Source organism: Puma concolor, chromosome D1 (assembly GCF_028749965.1).
Source record: "Puma concolor isolate L17-30 chromosome D1, mPumCon1.1.hap2, whole genome shotgun sequence".
NCBI classification, from domain to species: Eukaryota; Metazoa; Chordata; class Mammalia; order Carnivora; family Felidae; genus Puma; species Puma concolor.
This window is the reverse complement of record NC_141676.1, coordinates 108,318,829-108,337,863: the sequence shown is the minus strand read 5'-3', so window position 1 is coordinate 108,337,863 and position 19,035 is coordinate 108,318,829. Positions and strand designations below refer to the sequence as shown.

General features: G+C 44.4%; 1 protein-coding gene across 7 annotated transcripts in view; it reads left to right on the top strand.

Annotated features, from left to right (window-relative positions):
- Nucleotides 1–18,065, top strand: part of ZC3H12C (zinc finger CCCH-type containing 12C) — an 88,143-nt gene extending 70,078 nt beyond the window's left edge. For all 7 annotated transcript variants that reach the window (XM_086679179.1, XM_086679180.1, XM_086679174.1 and 4 more), the window contains exons 3-6: nt 2,712–2,851; nt 7,777–8,011; nt 9,854–9,960; nt 11,041–18,065. In XM_086679179.1, coding sequence (XP_086535305.1) covers nt 2,712–2,851; nt 7,777–8,011; nt 9,854–9,960; nt 11,041–12,437 — 1,879 coding nt within the window. In that variant the 3' untranslated portion in view covers nt 12,438–18,065. The remainder of the gene's footprint in view (nt 1–2,711; nt 2,852–7,776; nt 8,012–9,853; nt 9,961–11,040) is intronic.
- Nucleotides 18,066–19,035: the final 970 nt, after the last annotated feature.

Sequence of the window (19,035 nt, the reverse complement as noted above, 5' to 3'; positions counted from 1 at the left end):
CAATTTTAGGATGAGCTTCTCAAGTTCCCTAAAAATCCTTTGGAGGGCTTTTATTGGAATTTCAGTGAGCTTGCAGATTCATTTGAGAATTGTTGTCTACATAAAGTGAGTCTTGCCATCCATGAAAATGGTATATTGTTCCTTTCATTCATGTCTTCCCTTTGTTTGTTTTTAACATTTGTTTTTGAGAGAGACAGAGCTTGAGCAGGGGAGGGGCAGAGAGAGAGGGAGACACAGAATCTGAAGCAGGCTCCTCGCTGTCAGCACAGAGCCCGACACGGGGCTTGAACTCAAGAACCATGAGATCATCCCCTGAGCCCATGTCCGACACTTAACCGACCGAGCCACCCAGGCACCCCCAGGTCTTGTCTTATGCCTTCATTATAGGCTTTCTCTTTTTGTTTTCTCTATAAAACTCTTGCCTTTTTCCTCCTTAGACTTTAGTTTTTGTTACTTTTACAAATGGGATTTTTGTTAATTAAAACTTTAAATTGGCTTGCTGTTTAACAGTACAAATTTTTTAACTACAACCTTGTGTCTTCAGTGTAATAACATGTTGTAAAAGAATATTGTCTGTAGGATACAGCCCTGTCTGTGGAAATCTGTTCGGTGGCATAGTACATAGCGAATTTTATAAATCTTCCACAGGGTCTTGAAAAGATTTTTCTCTTATTCTCTGCAGGGTCTTGTGCATGTCCATGAGATCAAGCTTGTCATGGATCCAGACATCTATATTCTTACTAAATGTTTTCTGCTTCATCGTTCAATTACTGTTTTTTCTTCTAGTAATCCGTTCATCATTTCCATTACTCAGTTCACAATTAGGATAGCTTCCTATCCTAAATTCGTTTTTACTATTCCTTTTTGTGAATTCATTTTTACTATTGTTTAATAACTTTTTTATCCCTCTGTTTTTATACATTAAAAGAGCTTTCCAAGTTTTCTTTAGTTTATGGTACAACTAAAAAAGCAGACAAGGATGTCCTTAGCTACAACTAACAGAAAACTTGACTACGGTTTCTTAAAATGGGGGAAGTATTTTTTGTGAAATAACAAGGTCCGAGAGATAGGTGCATGTCTTTCTGCTCAGAAACCAGGCTTTCTTTATGTCCTTGTGCATCATCCACAGTGCGGTCCCCTCCCGCCTTGGGCCGGTCAGATGGCAACGGGGGTTGTGGGACAAGGAGAGGACAACAACCTTTACCATCAGGATTGCGGGGCCTGATACCCCTTGAAGCATCTGGAGAATCTCTGTTCCGTGACTGTAAATGATTTGCTGTTGCCACACATTTTGTGAACATTCTTTAATTAGAAGATAGAATCTTCTATTTCTGCAGTAAAATGTGACCATTTCCCTTCCCAAGTGAAGTCACCAGGGAGCAAGTGCTCATGTAGAGGCAGAAGCAGTAAAATGCACAAGCTTCAGTAAACCAGGTGTCATTCGGGACTGGCCAAGTACAACACACTTAGATTTCAAAGCATTAATACAAAATAAAAATACGGTCAGTTTTTAGCGAGTGTTTGTATTTAGGAACGGTATATGTAGTCTCTTAAGAGATGATCCCATTCTTTCCTATAGCTTTTCAAAAGACTGATTTGAGTATTTTCTATGAAACTCAACATCACTTTGTCCTTTGCTGGGGCATCGGCAGGACCATCGCGTAGCCCTTCTTACCTAGGAAATAGGACCTCAGACTCCCCCTTCCTGTATCCCTTTCTCTGAAACTTTACTGCCTCGGATTCTGCCCCTAACCTTGCCCCAGCCCGGTTTTTGGAACATGGAGTATTAACACTGCGGTTTGCATCTCCAGCCGTCAGTATCTACAGAGCAGGTCGGTCTGTCTCTGTTTTATCCTTAAAAGGATGACATAGATGGTTCCAGTACTTCCTCGGAGGAGTCTACGAGACTATATTAATACACCTAATGTTCAGTTTGTGCTAAAAATGAACAGAGCATTTACTTACCTTACTTGATTCACCCCCTCCTTAGCACCGAGAAGTAAAGAATATTTGTCTCCATTATGGAGCTCAAGCTGCAAAAAAAAAAAAAAAAAAAAAAAAAAATCATTACATTCAAAGTTTTAAAACCTGTATCAATGTTATTTTTGAATTATTAGATTAAAACGCACAGGCAGAGCCTGGTGCTAGATAAATATTTATTGAGTGACTGCACTTTTATTTGAGCATTTTCTTTTAGGCACTAAGACTGCTTAATCCAATTTTGAATGCCCTTTTGTCGTCATTAAGCCTTGTCGGGCACAATAGTGTTAAACAGAAACCAGGTGTCTTTTCATTGAAGAACACGGGAAGTGTCTCTTGTAGGAGATGAAGCGTTGTAAGCGTGATTTTCCGGTTATAGATATCATTCTGTGTGGCTTCTTTTTACATTTGACTGAAGTTCTTGCTGTGGTGGTGAAGTCTTCCTGTCCTGATTTAAAAGAGCTTGTAGCTTTCAGACTCGTCAACCTTTACAACTGACATGTAAAAACTTGTTTTTTATCCTCCACCAATTAATCTCCATTTTCCTATTTCTTTCTCACAGATTTTCAGCTTTTCAGTTTACCTGAATGTTTCTCTGAGCTATACAGCTCCATCTTAAATTTGAAATGCATCACTCTTGTCATTAGGGGATCATTTCTGTTTACAAATTTGAATGAAGTTGTAACTTTAGATTTTGTTGTGTCTTAACGTGTTCCCAAATAACGTTTCAGCCATGGAAACAAAGAAGTCTTTTCCTGCCGGGGAATAAAATTGGCAGTGGATTGGTTTTTGGAAAGAGGCCACAAAGATATTACAGTTTTTGTTCCCGCTTGGAGGAAAGAGCAATCCCGACCTGATGCTCTTATCACAGGTAAGCCCCGTCAGCTGTTGGAAGCTTGTAGCTTCCATACACACCTGTGCAGGTGTCGGGCACTATCAGGTGTGTCACTGAGACCCTCATCTGTTTCTGTTAAGTCAGTGCGTGTGACGGCCCCTCTGTCTTGGGTGACACCTCAGAGTTGCTGGTGAGTTTACAAGCTATCTGATTATGTTAAGAAAACAGCAATCCTTGCTCCATAGCCAGTTATCTGGGCTTGGGGTTTCGTTTTTAACCTGGAAGCTTTTTACTTCAAATTTTGTGAAATTTCGACCTTTAAAATTCTGGCTTTGCCACATACTTACCAGCCATTGACTGGGAGCATCATGCTGAATGAACATCTTTGGACCTCCGTTTTCTCACCTGCTGTATGAAATTAGTGCCTGGTCAAAACAGACCTGTAACACCCTGGAGGTATGCTCTCTGGGGTCAAGTAGAAGGAAACGACTTGATCTCAAGTATCTGTTATTTCGCACTGTTTTGTAATTTTTAAATGTGTGAGTTTCAGGCAGAAACTGTCAATGACTGTTGAACATTTTGCTCAAGTTAAGTGATTCTCTGTCCACGTACAACCCTTCTTGCCCCTCTCTTCACCTCCAACATGAACAAAATCTAAAGAGCCTGTGTGAAGAAAACGACATTTTCAAATCAAAAACAAACGGAGAGACCACATACCTGAAGGGAAGATTAAAGACTCTAATTTTATCTGTAATCATGAAACCATTATTAAGCTAGCCTAAGAACAGATAGACAAGATATGGAGGAGTCCAGAGCTGTGGAATTAGACCCTGCTCTGTATAAACTGTCACGGGAAGAAGGTGGCATAAATTCAACCAGGGGCACCAAGACACTGGATAACTCTTGGGGAAAATATACATATTTAGATCCTTCTCTTATACCATGTGACAGTAAACTCCAGAGAGTTGAAGAATTTTCACAACACAATCGTCTCCGAGTGGCTGGGAAGACCTTTCTAAATGTAACATTTTTAGAAGACATTAGGAAGGAAATGACACGTAGTTGCATTAAAATTTAAACTTGCGTGTTTTGGGAAATCTTCTGAGGCAAATAAGAAAAGTCACCGTGTTTAAGGGGAAAAAAGTACAACAAATAAAGAACTTATGTCCTTAACACATCAAGAGCTCACACACATTGGTAAAATCAATGCAGAGCCCTCCCAGAAATGGTAATGTGGTGGGAACAGTCTGCTCACAAAAGAATTCAAGTGCCCCGTAAGAGGAAAAAGTTCAACCACGTTCGTCGTTAAAGAAGTGCAACCTCAAACGACTCTTATTTTTCAGCCAGCCAATTGGCAGAGATTGAAACGCTGGTCAGACTCAGTGCCCGACCAGAGCTGTTCCCTCACTGCTGTGGAAATGGAATTTGTGACAACTTTTCTAAAAAGCAGTTTGGTCTTAAAATATTAGTACTCTCGGATGTACTATTTCCCCTTCCAGGAATAAGTCCACAGAAGATAAGCAGAGTTCCAGGCAAAGATTTACAACCACAAAGTTACTTGTAGTAGAAAAAAAATAGAAATAAACCCTACCTTCGTTAGAACGGTTCAGGGAGTCAGAGTATGCGAGTATTTGGCCAGAACTTCTAACGATCCGAGGAAGTGGTCTTTTACATGAAAGGATTTATTACTGTGTGCGTGTACATATGCACGTATACACATGCATGTGTGTACGTAGATCACCGATGGAGAGGACACAATACGCAGAAAACGACTAGCCGAAGTGTTCCCGGTAATTGACTCTGCGTCATGACTTCGTGAGGTTTTGTTTCTCCCCACTTCTTAGTATTTCCCTTTACCTTTCCTCATTTTGCTCCAGGAACTTGTAATACTTCAGTGATCGGGGGAAAGCTAAATGGAAAAAGAAAACATATCGAAACATGTCAATGCCTGGAAAGCTTGAGCACGAAAGGAACATGAGCCCAAGAAGAAGGGGAAATGACCACAGCGAGGGGGAGAGTGGCTGGGTTTTAGAGGCCAGCCTGCCAAGCCTCCGGAACACCTCAGGCTGCGGCTGACTTTGTAAAATGCACGCAACTACGGCGGACCCTGGACCAGCACGGTTTGAGCTGCGCCGGTCCACTCGGAAGCCGACCTTTTACAATACGGTCGTGTAATTCTCACGGGACCGTCTCCACTGTGGCTTACTTGAAGAATACAGTGTATAATACACACAACAAAGAAAATACGTGTCGACTGGCCTACAGTAGTCATGTTTGAGGGAGTCCAAGGTTACGTGGATTTTCGACCGCGTCTGGGGTCAGCAAGTACCCTAAGTCCTGTGCTGTTCGGGGGTCGCTTAAAGGTCGTTAGGGGTTTTCTCCCTCAGGGACATCGTTCTAACTAAAACCTGTAACCAGGTCATACCTGGTTAACAGTCCGTTATTTTTTCACCGTCTTAAAAACATGACAAATCTTGCAAGTTGTCACCTAAAGATTCAGACTAGTGTGTCTGCCAGCCTTCCGGCAAGTTAACACTTACTTCCCAGGCACCAAGCTATGTATCAGGGACTGTGTGAGGAATCTGAGAGCCACTTAAACCTACTAACCATACTGAACCCGTATTTATTTAAGGTCGGATTTCTTTTCCTAATCAGTGTCCTTTTTACCTCATTAGCTATTACAGAAAAAGTAGATTAAGCAAGATGACCGTTAGGCCACCACACTGGTTTCTTCAGTCGCTTCGTGGCATACCACGTATGAGGAAACACTCCCACAGATCAAGTACCATGGGTTATTCATGAACACAGTCAGGAACCTGGAGGACCCCAGAATATGCATCTCTAGAGTATCTCATGTCTTCATTCTGCAGACGCTTACGGAGTATCTGCTACCGTGCCGAAGGCCATGGCCATAAACGTTCTGAGGGCAGGCACCACGTCTCTTGTATCAGGGAAGCACAAATAATTAGAGTAGAATAAATCCTATAGTTGAGACCAGGCTTCTGATTTTGTATTGGTTTTCTGCGATTTTTATCTCAAATTAAGTTGAAGAACGGTGTTTATTGAGAACTCGCCAGGCACGGTGCTAAGTGCTTTGCCACATGACAACTCACTGACTCACTGACTTCTCCCACCCGACCGACTGCCTCTCCGGCTCAATAAGATATGACTGCCGGATACAGAAAGTGCCAGAACCTGAGATTTACACATGATTCGCTGATGAGAACACCCCCGTTTCCACCACTTCTATTCTGCCGCTTTTCTACACTGACGTTCTGGTCTCGGTGATCTCATGTCAGGAACGTCATTGAAATCCGTATGCCATCGTCAGAGCCAGCAGACCCCTAATGGCTCTTGTGTTCCCTCCTCCCGGGTCCCCTGCTCATCCTTCTGTTGTGGCAATTCCAGTCTTTGCTTACTCGGTTTGCATATTCCTCCAGTGACTGATGGCTTCCCGAAGAGAGGTCCTTCTTAATGCTGGTTGGCGGTTGATGCTTCACATACCATAGCATGGTATCATAGCACAGCCGTGATCAGTCGCTGGAGAGAGCGATTTTTTTTTTTTTTTAAATTAGCCATTCCAGTTAATAAACATGGAGAAGTAGCCTGAAAAAAAAAAAAGTCATGACCTCATGACTCTGTGCCAGTACAAACGATGGTGGGAAGACACGAAGTGTGAGAGCAAAAGTAGAAAGAAGGGATGGTTGGGGGAGAATCTTTATCATGAATCACAATATGAACTCTGGCACCTTTTAAAAAAAAAAAAAAACCACTACACGGGTCCATTACAAAGGGCCGTAAGAATGTTCTAACATAAGATGTTGGGAGCTTTCCTCTACCTGTTCTTTTTCTATGGCAGCTCTCCCCTAAAATCCTTTTTTTTTTTTTTTTTTTATGTTTATTTTTGAGAGGAGAGAGAGAGAAACAGTGCCAGCTGGGGAGGGGCAGAGAGAGAAAGAGGGAGACACAGAATCTGAAGCAGGCTCCAGCTCAGAGCCTGACACGGGGCTCCAACTCACGAACCGTGAGATCATGACCTGAGCCGAAGTCCGTCACTTAACTGACTGAGCACCCCTCCCCTGGAATCACTTCTGATCTCTTCTCATTCGGTCCAGCCCCTGTCAGGCTGTCGTCATTTGTTGCCACACGTTTCACAGGAAAAGACGCGAGACATGTGGTGGCCACATCTGTAACCACAGCTCTGACTCCTGCCTCCTCTGTGAGCCTTCTGCCTGAGACCCTCCCCCTTGCTGCCTCTGCTACTTCTAAAGCTTCTCAGACTGTCCCACTTAGTCCCACTGCTTAGAAGACAAAACTACAAACCAACAGACTTGTGGGGGGCAGGGCTAGGCCGGGGGGGGGGGGGACTCTGTTGCAGAGCTGCTTTGTCAGAATAGCGGGGAGCGCGAGTGTGAGAGAAGCCAAGTGCCTGCCACAGCCCGGGGCCCCAGCTCTCCAGCAAAACCTTCTCTAGTAGCAGACAGCCCAGCACATTCTCATTAAGCTTTATTCTTTCCAAGTTTTAAACCGTTTTAAGCTCACTTTTTTGGGCTCTTTTTCAAGCCTTGCAACCCTGAGGGACAAATACGGGGAGATACAAGTAAGTTCTGTCCACACGGTGCAGATTATCCTAATTAAGTGACGACTTACGGGGCACCCGGATGGCTCAGTCAGCTGAGTGTCCGACCTCAGGTCATGGTCTCACAATTCTTGGGTTCAAGCCCTGCATCGGGCTCTGTGCTGACAGCTCAGAGCCTGGAGCCTGCTTTGGATTCTGTGTCTCCGTCTCTCTGTCCCTCCCCCACTCATACTCTGTCTCGGTCTCAAAAATAAACGTTAAAAAATTTTTTTAATGATTACATAAACCCATTTCCTATTTTAAAAGCTCACGTTGCACAAAAATAGCCCTGTGTGTTAGGTACGTGCTGATTCCTGAAATCTCACCCTGATTGTTCCTGCAGATCAAGAAATCCTGCGCAAATTAGAGAAGGAGAAGATCCTGGTGTTCACGCCCTCCAGGCGAGTGCAGGGGAGGCGAGTGGTGTGCTATGATGACAGGTTCATCGTGAAGCTGGCTTTCGAGTCGGACGGGGTCATCGTGTCCAATGACAACTACAGGGACCTGGCCAATGAAAAACCAGAGTGGAAGAAGTTCATCGATGAGCGGTTGTTAATGTACTCGTTTGTCAATGACAAGTAAGCAAGACCCTTCCCTTACCGGTGACCCTGCTTCCCTGAAATTCCCTGAAAACACACCGCCCTGGCGGCCGCTCCTGGAGCGCCCCCCCCACCCCCACCCACCCCCCAATTTCCCCTCTAATCCTCAGTGGGAGTCAGGAAGACCACGGAGTCCTGCCTCTGGAGGCCATGTGTGAGCAACAGGTCGTGCCCTGTAAAACACGCACAGAGCAAGTCTGTCATCACTGACAGGGACAGTGTCCATCTTCAGAGAAAGCAGATCTCGGACATATTGACCTCCAAAACACTGCCTTCCAAAATCTACTTAAAGCATTGATAGCTTAAATATTTTTCAAATACATTTGTTAAATGCATGATTAAGTTGAGAAACGGACAGATGACATAAAAGCAGGTCTCCTGAGAAATATTTACAAATATGTGGGGAAAGTTCACCTGTTGATAATCAAAAATGCAAACCAAATCTATCAAGAACATATTTTTTGCCCATTTAATTCACAAAAATATTTTTGCACGTGCTTTATGCTGTTGAACATGTAGTGAAACTGATAGGCAATTCGGTTTGGTTAGCAGAAGCCTTGAAAATACGTACACCCTCTCAACTAAACCATCTCATTTCTTGGAATTTGCATACTGAGGGGAAAAGACCAGAGATGCTCATTTCTGTATTTATAAACTCAAGAATTCAGAGGCAGCTAAAGGTACAACAGAGCAACCAGTTCAGTCGCTGGAATATTCCATCTTGTGGAATATTCTTCAGCCCTTCAGCATTGTGATTACGGAGACTCTTAAGGAACGGAAATATATTTGTTAAGAAGACAAAGCACAAAATTATATTTGTGTTTGTGAGATGTGTTTGCATACAGAAACAACTAAAATGCAACACATAAGGGGAAAATAATTGTATTAAGGTTACAGGATTTTGCACCTCTTCTATTTTTAATAATTTTGCCATATTGGTTTGGCTAATAGTAAACACTTATCCGCTAAGTGTTCTTACCCGGCCATGTGGACACTCTCTTAAGAGTTCATACGACATTATTCACATATTATGGGTAACTGCTTGGCTCATTTGAACTTCAGTGACATAATTAGCACAACTCTCGAGGTGTAACTTTCTTTTGTGGTGCTTTGTGTGCCCTGAAATCTTGCATCCGTGAGATTTTTTCCGTCTCTGCTAAGAGGCAAAGAGAATGGACTGGGGGGTTAAACATGGAACCCTGACTGTGCCATGTGAACTCAGGTCAAAAAACTTCCTTAGGAAAGTGTATTAATCCGCAAAATGGAGCTCATACTTCAAGGTCGCACGATCAGGAAGAAGAGGAAGGGGGGTACGCCCAGCATCGGGCGTGGAACACGGACCGGGGTGTGGTGGGTATCACATCTTCCCATCACCACCCCCCCACCTTCCCCTCTTACTACCGCACCAGGTCGAGGGTCATGAAGCCCTCCTAAAACTTCAGGGTGTCGTTTTCTGAAGCCCTTACAAAATCCCAAGACTGACAGGAAGAAAGAATTATTGAGGACACGCAAGGCTCAAAACTTACTTGAATTACAGCAAATACAAATTTGGCTTGACACATTTTGTTTTCATTAAAAAAGTTTCGTGTACTAATTTTTTTTATGCCATACACGTGGAATCAAAATATTGGATTGTAAATGACAAATCACGGGAGTCTACCCCCAAAACCAAGAGCACACTGTATACACTGTATGTTAGCCAGTTTGACGATAAATTAAAATTTTATAAATACCTTAGAGTGAATCAATGTCGACCTTCTGTCTTTAGAATTAAATGATCAGCCTTCTAATTAGGTATCTTTTCTATTCTGTCCTTGACAGGTTCATGCCTCCAGATGACCCCCTTGGCAGACACGGCCCAAGCCTCGATAATTTTCTGAGGAAGAAACCTATTGTTCCTGAACACAAAAAGCAGCCTTGTCCATATGGTAATTTTCTTTATAAGTATTTATGCCTTTTTTGGGGGGTTTTGTGTGTGTGTGGTTTTTTTGTTTTGTTTTGGTTTTTTTGAGAGAGAGAGAGACAGACCGGGCATGAGAGGGAGAGGGACGGGGAGAGAATCTCAAGCAGGCTCCATGCTGTCAGTGCAGAGCCTAATGCGGGGCTCAGTCTCACCAACCGCGAGATCATGACCTGGACCAAAATCAAGAGTCGGACATCTAACCTACTGAGCCGCTCAGGTGCCCTAATATACACCTTTAGTGCACAATATGTTGCTAAACTCCTGTTAATAAAAATATTTTAAATTTCAGGGGTGCCTGGGTGGCTCAGGCGGTTAGGCGTCCGACTTCGGCTCAGGTCATGATCTCGAGGTCCGTGAGTTCGAGCCCTGTGTCGGGCTCTGTGCTGACCGCTCAGAGCCTGGAGCCTGCTTCAGATTCTGTGTCTCCCTCTCTCTCTCTCTCTCTCTCTCTCTGACCCTCCCCTGTTCATGCTCTGTCTCAAAAATAAATAAACGTTAAAAAAAATTTTTTTTTAATATTTTAAATTTCAGATGGCATAGTGTCTGGTTCTTGTGATTGTAATTAAATTTAAGGAAATGCGTTAGCGCTGAAAAATTCATCATTTTGACCTATTTGGATTCAGTGCAGATGCCCTTCCCAGAGTTTAAACACGGTTCCAAAAACTCAGCCAATGCTACGTGAAGTTAGTCGTCAGGCGGCTCAAAACGTGGGGTTTCTTCCATCTACGTGCACGTCAGATTGGCCTGGGTTTCTCACATTCCCGCGGTGTGGTTTGCTCTTGGAAACCACGTCCTGCCTGATGGGGAAGCCGTCCCGAGGAGAATGGGCAGGGAGGGAGGGGGTTGGGGACTCTGGAAGCAACTGGACAGGACTGAGGCGGGAACCACTGAAAGGCGGCCCTTCGCCCAAGTAAGGAACAGAGGGGCGGCCCCGGGAACCGCCGCGCCGCCTGTGTTTCTTACCCGAGTTCCAGCAGCAGCGCCAGGCTGAGGGGCCGGGGGCAGGCGGCATGCTCCTTTGCCTGACTAGCTCTCCTGTCCACAGGGAAGAAGTGCACCTATGGCCACAAGTGCAAATACTACCATCCCGAGAGGGGCAGCCAGCCGCAGCGGTCGGTGGCTGACGAACTCCGGGCCATGTCCAGAAACACGGCGGCCAAAACGGCGAACGAAGGCGGGCTGGTGAAAAGCAACAGCGTCCCCTGCAGCACTAAAGCGGACAGCGCCTCGGATGTCAAACGAGGCGCTCCCAAGAGGCAGTCGGACCCCAGCATCAGGACTCAAGTCTACCAGGACCTCGAGGAAAAGCTGCCCACCAAAAACAAATTGGAAACCAGGTCCGTCCCCTCTTTAGTTAGTATCCCGGCGACTGCCACTGCAAAACCCCAAAGCGCTACGTCTTTAAGCAACGGCCTTCCATCCGGAGTTCACTTCCCACCTCAGGATCAAAGACCCCAGGGGCAGTATCCTCCGATGTTGATGGCAACCAAAAATCACGGCACGCCAATGCCTTACGAACAGTACCCCAAATGCGACTCGCCTGTGGACATCGGGTATTACTCCATGCTGAACGCCTACTCGAACCTGAGCGTGTCCGGCCCGCGCAGCCCCGAGCGCCGTTTCTCCTTGGACACGGACTACAGGGTGAGCTCCGTGGCTTCCGACTGCAGCAGCGAAGGGAGCGTGAGCTGCGGGAGCGGCGACTCGTACGCGGGCTACGGCGACCGCCCGTACGTCAGCTCTCCCGACCCCCAGCTGGAAGAGAGCCTCAAGTGTCAGCACGTGCACCCGCACAGCCGCCTTAATTCCCAGCCCTTCCTGCAGAACTTCCACGACCCCGTGACCCGAGTGCAGAGTTACAGTCACGAAGAACCAAAGTACCACCCCAAGGCGCCTCTCCCGCACCTGGCCGTGCACCTGCAGCACCCCGCCGTGGGGGCCCGGGCCAGCTGTCCCGGCGACTACCCCTCGCCGCCCGGCTCCGCCCACTCCAAGGCGCCGCACCTGGGGCGCGCCCTGGTGGCCACCCGGATCGACAGCATCTCCGACTCCCGGCTCTACGACGGCTCTCCCTCCCGCCAGCGGAAGCCTTACTCGCACCAGGAGGGGCCGGGGGGCTGGGAGCGGCCCGGCTACGGGGTGGACGCGTACGGCTACCGGCAGACTTACTCCTTGCCGGACAGCTCCACGCAGCCCTGCTACGAGCAGTTCACCTTCCAGAGCCTCCCCGAGCAGCAGGAGCCCGCCTGGCGCGTCCCCTACTGCGGGCCGCCCGCGGAGCCCCCGAGGTACCAGGACAGCCGGGAGAAGGTCTATGTCAACCTGTGCAACATCTTCCCGCCCGACCTCGTGAGGACGGTCATGAAACGGAACCCTCACATGACAGACGCCCAGCAGCTCGCCGCAGCCATTTTGGTGGAGAAGTCCCAGCTGGGTTATTGAGAGACGATGCATCTTTGTGGTGTTTAGTAGTTTTTTGTTCAGCTCAAACGCTGAGGGAGGTTTGCTACAATAGCACATGTGATCTCCTTCTCGGCAAGGAGGTTCTATAGTATCCATTTCTGTGAAGTACTGTATCATGGAATCTGTATGTATCGCCCCACCTAGTGGAAATATCACGGGATTGCTTTACATGGAAACTTTTTTTTTTTTAACATTTCCTTTTTAAAGCTCTCTCCTCGGCTGGAGATTTTTCCAGTTTGATTTCTTAGATGTCTCTGTGATCTTTGATATTCCTCTTTGGTGCATCAGGGGTTTATATGCAGCACTTTTTATCCTTGTTTCGTGTTTTCTTAACTTGGTGTTTGTCTATCAATCGCGAGCAATTACGATACCTTCAGAACGTTGAACATTTGACTAGACCCTAGCCAACTATTTTTTCAAGCCAAGCTCCATTGGAATCTTTTACAGCTTTTTAAGTTATTTTTATTTGGGGAAAGTGGGCTTCTTTGTGCTAGAATCATTATTTATAGAAACAAAGATATACTACCGCACTGACTTTATATTTGAAACAAAACAGAAGTTACCAGTTTATGTTGAAATGGGTAACCGTCTATATATTAGAATGATTTACAATATGGCACTTTTCATTGTTCTAGTTTTGTTCGGATTTTTTTTTTTCTGTTAAGTAATGAGTTAATTTAATATGGTTGATTTAAAGGAAAGCAGATGCAATCAATGGAAAAAATGGTTTCCATTTTATTACTATTTTTCTTACCCAATAAGGCAAAAGCCGCGTGTGCTCCAGCGTAGAGCTGTGTGACCCAGCTATGATGTGCTTCTAGACGGTAGAAACGGAATTGAATTCCCAGATCCTCCTTAACCTGTATTTTTTAATGTGTTTGTCTTTTTCTTTTGGGGGCACAACAAGACTGGATAAAATAACCCTTTCACAATACTTGCCTGTTTTTAATGAATCTAATTATTCTCAATGCAACTTTTATATTTAATATACTCTTTAGCTTTCCCGCTATTTATCAAGGCTGGCCTGAGGGGGGGTTGTGTGTTGAGCATATGCAAAGCTGACTGGTACTGCACTAGAGGGAAGGTGGTGGTGGTGGACTTGTAAATGGTAACTTAAAACGTTTGTAAGATAGTGTATATTTCCCATTTTCCTGGAGGTAGTTTTTTTTTTGGGGGGGGGGCCTGTTATATTATTAAGGCCAGATTCTTGCCACAAATAGTGTAGTTTTAGCTACAGACTAAAGTCTGTTCTAGTATTAGTAAGGGATATTTCTGGTTTCCAAGTCATGGGTTTTGCTAGATGCGAATTCATGTTTGTCTTTAAAGGGCGGACCTCGCACGCGGGTGGGGGGGGGGGGGGGCAGACGGCGGGGGGTTGTCACGACCTCCACTGTTGCCTCCAGGCTCTGAAATTCTCTTCGTGTGACAGACTCCTCTGATCTCTGCCTCGAGGCCCTGGTCGTTCTGATTACCCTACATGCCACAGTTTGAAGTAAAGCCCTGAAAAGCCAGAAAGTACCTTTTACTGTTGATACAAATTGTATCTTTTTAACTCTAAGAACTATTTTGATTTGTAGATCTAGTGAACACACCAATGTGTAACTATGATTAGACTTTTGGGCAACATTTTATCCCTTATTTAAATACAAAATTTTAAAGTAAAATTGAGGTCTAGACTAGGGTAGAGCATAAAAAGTAACAATTTAGGTAAATAAAAGTGTCTGTGTTAGTTTTATATAATACATTAAAATATATTAAATACACTTATTGGCATTTTCTTTCTCCTAAAACTTACCTAGTGAGAACTTAAAAAAATAAAGGTAAAATGCTGCCTGAAAATAACGTCCGAGCACCTTTGACTAGGATAACATTTTCACTACTTGTGTGACACTGTGTGTCACATCGAGTAGGAATCGGGTACACAGTAAATGCTTCTAAAAGGCATTGTGCATATTGACATATCCAATAATCTGAACCGTGTTCAGCAAACTTAATTCAGGAAAGTGGCGTTCTACATAATTATTGCTGTTGTTTTTGAGGTGAGGGTGGCCCTCGTCTGTGCCCGGAAACCGTGCGGACGGTGCCACACCTGCCATTCCGAGGGGTGTCTGAGCGCGACCCTGCTCACTCGTGACTCCGTTCTCCTCGATTCCGTCGGTCAACTATCTGTAGAACAAGTTTCAGTGTAGAGGCTAAATGAGTGCCAAAAATAGGGTGACGAGTGTGGAGTACCTTTTACTGTAGTCCTGTTCCAAGCCTTTTTTGTTTTGTTTTGTTTCTCGTAAGCGTGCAAGCGTTTGTCAATTCTAGGTTTTGCTTCCATTTTCTTAGTCTTAGCATTTCCGTTAGCTGAAGATTCTGCCACAGTTTACTGCATTTATTGAAATGAGGTCTTCGGTGAAACGTAGGTCCTGCTTTTCACGTGGCCTGCTCACCGTTTGTAGCCGTCTGTCATTGCTTCCTGGCTTCTAGATTAAGGAAAAGTAGTTGTAGCTTGTGAGCACCTGTCCTGAAGTGACTAGCTCTGAACGACTCACACTGAAATCCTGCAGTGTAATTCACTGTGAGCTAAGAAATAGCAGTTTTCTTAAGAGGACAATTTGTCCCCCCCTCCTTTTTGTTTTGTTTTGGTTTTGTTTTGACACCCACGTGGCTTTCAGAGCTTAAGAATGAGACGGTTGGCAGACTTTAGATACAGCGAATTCTTGATGATCTAAAGCAACAAGTAAAAGGGTCCATCATTCAGTTAAATCCGTAGCTGGTCCCAAACCTTCACTGTCGCCGGAACTTTCACCTTAATCCTGTCTTTCACCAGACTTGCTAATAACTAACTGGAAAGGGAGGGAGGTAGTAGGAAAACTGCCCCAAGTGGTCAGCTGAGAGAAGAGAACGAATTCAGATTGGAATCTTCTGCCCCGAGTAACTGACAGTTGACGGTACTTTGCACAGTCATTAGCCGGTTCCTTGTCTCTGTGTCTTACTACAGAGGGAGTAGCACCCAGCTGGCCGGTTACTGGCCGTCAGTATTTCCTCCTTTCTTGCACGTGATAATGTCAGTTTTCAGTCTGTTGATGATCTCTGTATCCTGATAGAGTTTGTCATTGACCTCAACATTGAATGAAATGCACACCAGTATAAAATGTTTGATACTGGTAGAAACTTGAACTTTGTGCTTTTATGAAATTTCCTTTATGAGAACATGTAATATAACTAATAAGCGCGGTTTTCTATGTATATATACGCACATGCATACGTATTTGTTATCAAGTATTAAAAACAGGAGGGTGGTAGGCTTTCGGTGGCTAACTTTCCCTTCGTTGAACTATGTATGTTTCTGAGTTGCGGACGACCAAGCCTAGAGTCTGGATGACCAATGATAAGATTTAGAACCACTTGAATGGAAAGCAACTCTTCAATGGTTTTATTCCTGGTATTTTTAAAGAGTTATTTTGATAATTTTAATAGAGTGTGTAATTTTAAAACACACACACACACACACACACAAAGTAGTATTGATTATACAGATAATTATTTAACATGTCTTTTATGGATGTATCTATGTATATGGACAGTAATATATTTATAAAGCAAATATACTTTGATTATGTCGTAGCTGTTAGTTTGTGATAGGTTAGAGGGTGCCTCTGGGTACAGAGGTGTGTGTGTTTTGAAAACTCTCGAGCTGTTTTTCCCCCAATTTAATGGCACTGACCCTAAGGTATATTTGGTTGTCGTTCTCATTTTTGCTGTCGGACTTCCTTATATAAGATGAGCCTCCTAGGTATACACCAGCCAGTCAAATGAAGCGTAAATACATGAACTGCACACGTGCATGAGAATAAGAGAAAGCAGAGTTAAGAAAAGTAGAGAAACTGCGTTATTTTTGATTGGTCTGGGCAACTCCCTCGGGCAGAGGTTGACTGGCGTTTTCTGTAAAGGATCAGACGGTAACTAAGTCAGAGTTCGAGAATCATACACTCTGTATAAACTACTCACCTCTGCACTTAGAGCATGAAAGCAGCCACAGACAGGAACGTCAACGAGCCGTGTGGCTGTGCAGCAACAGAACCTGACTTAGGCCAGTCTGTTCATCTCTGTCCTAGAGGGAGAAAAACAGGCCTATGAAGCAGTAAGTTCTGATCCATGTTAACGTAGAAGCGAGAACCGTATTTCAGTTGATGCTGTTGATGGCTTTCAAAAGAAGATTTTGAGCCTGTCCTATTAAAGCATCTTTCTTATTCAGTCACACCCATTATATATTAGCGACATTTCTTAACGTTGAACCGCACACAAAGAAAGCATTTGGTCAACAGATATTTTACTAAGTATCGAATTTTTTTCACGAACTTTGTATTTCTATTGATAAATGCGAACACCTTACCTACATTTTGTGTTTTAAGGGCCTCACGGACCAAAAATTCTGTTGTATTTTGAAAGTTAGCATGTAATTAGCCACAAAATATTTTAAAGACTGCATTTATCCGTTCTGTTTTTCTGCTGGTTTTTTGACTTCTAAAAAAAAAAAAAAAAAAAAAAAAGACGACAGATGTGCCCTTCTTTAAAAGTGGTTTTAAAGAAGATAAACATACTGTAATTTCACATACTATATAGCTTTATTCTGTAAGATTTAAATTGTGACCAGTGTAACTGTAGCGATAATGTGAGTGCATTTGCTGTATTGTGGCTCTCTTTACAAGAATCCAAGTGTATCCCTGCTCTCTCTGTCCAGATCTTTAGTGTAGCTTCTTGAGACACCTTAGGACTGTCCTTGGTGAATATTCTGAACACGGTCACGTGTGATTTTAAGTCCGTCGGCACCACACACGGTCGGGCACGTTCACTCACAGCACTGTCATCGGTGGTGGTCACATTTTCACACCGTTTCGCTGGGAACAGTAAATGGGGTGGAACACCACCGTCCAGTTTAGTTACTTTGTTTTAAAATTGCAACACACCTCTAGCTCTTGACCGCATCCACTGTTTAAAACGGTCACTTCCCCCGGCCCTTTAAGGTCATCCGCTCCCCTGCTTTTTGCTTCCCTTACAATAACACGGTTATGTGCTAGGAGTAGCTTTTTCCCTAAGGTCCGTAGCCTCTAAGATTTAAAAACAATTTAAGGTTTTGACCATTTGGCAGTTAAAGTTTTTTGGAGAATTTGGTGCATGTCTTCATTTAGTTTTATAAAATTTTAAAGTTCCACTTTTCAACCACATATCCAATCTGCCAGTCGTCTGTCTAGGTATTTCAAAAGAATAACCAATTGTTTGCTGTCCATTAAAGCTTTTGACCCCTCTCGTAAAGCAGCTTATGTCTTTAGGGAAAAAGACCTTGAAAAGCAGTGGCTTGTTTTTTTAAACGGTTTAGGTTTTAGATTTTCTTCTTTTTTTTTTTTTAAACTTATGTTTCCCAGCCACCACAAAATACCCACAAGCATGCGAACCTCCTCAGAGACGTAAACGTAGTGCTGTACGTGACCAGAGACTGATCTCATCTTCTCCTGTGAGGTGGTGTTCTTCCTGAACCCTAGACGCGTGCCGATAGAATTTCCAATTCAGCCCTTCAGACTTTTCTTCTAGGAAAATAAAGTCAAGAATGTTTAGAACCACCATTGGACAAAGTGATGTGATTCTATTTATCCTATGTCTGCTCTGTGTGTTTCTGTATTGGAATTTTTACAACTCCAAAAAGCAGTGTTTTAGACCCTATCAAAACAGCTATGTGATTCTGCCACAGAGAAAAAAAAAAATTAAAAAGTTCATTTTTTTATGGTGGTTTGTTTTTGTTTCACAAGGAAACGGACCTCCTGCAGAGGCACAGACGCTAAAGAAATCGGAGCATCTCTCTTGTCCCTTGGCCTGCCGACATTCGGCGGCGGTAACGGGGGTGTTCCACAGGACACCCACCAGCCCCTTATCGATGCAGTGGAGCCAAATTAATGCCTGCGAAAATTGCAATTCAAGGCCACAGAGACCCAGTGGCCCTTCCCTACCATTTTAGCAATTGCCCGTCTAGGCTATTCCCAGCCTCAACTGTCTCTGGCTTTGGGCCTCACCTCTTGTGACCCGAAGACCTCTTCGCTGTATAGATGTCTGCTGCCTCTCTCCTTGCAAGGACCAGCCTTAGTACCCTACCCGGGCCTGCTCGCAGTAGGTTCCCTTCCCTTGTGACCTGCTGGGAGTTGAAAATACTCTTATTTCATCATGTGGTCACAAACCCAAACTGGTGTCGTGATCTTCATGACTTCAGCGTATTCACGTTCTCTGCCAGAGTCGAAGATACTTTTCTTTCCACATCAGATGGGTTGTTTTTTGTTTCCTCTTGTCCGATGTTTTTGTGTGTGTGTGTGTGTGTGTGTGTGTGTGTGTGCGCGCGCGCGCGTGTGTGTGTGTGTGTGTGTGTTTAATTGCCATTTGTCCGGTATTTTCTTTACCCCTTACCCCTCCCCTTAAGCTCTCTACCTGGGGTGTGGATTTAGGTCCTTCATTTCATCTCTGTCAGCAGACTTCACTCAGCTACAGTCGGTGGAGAACGCAACACGTTCTGTCGGTAGTAGGAGAGGTCAGGCAGGATCTCGGG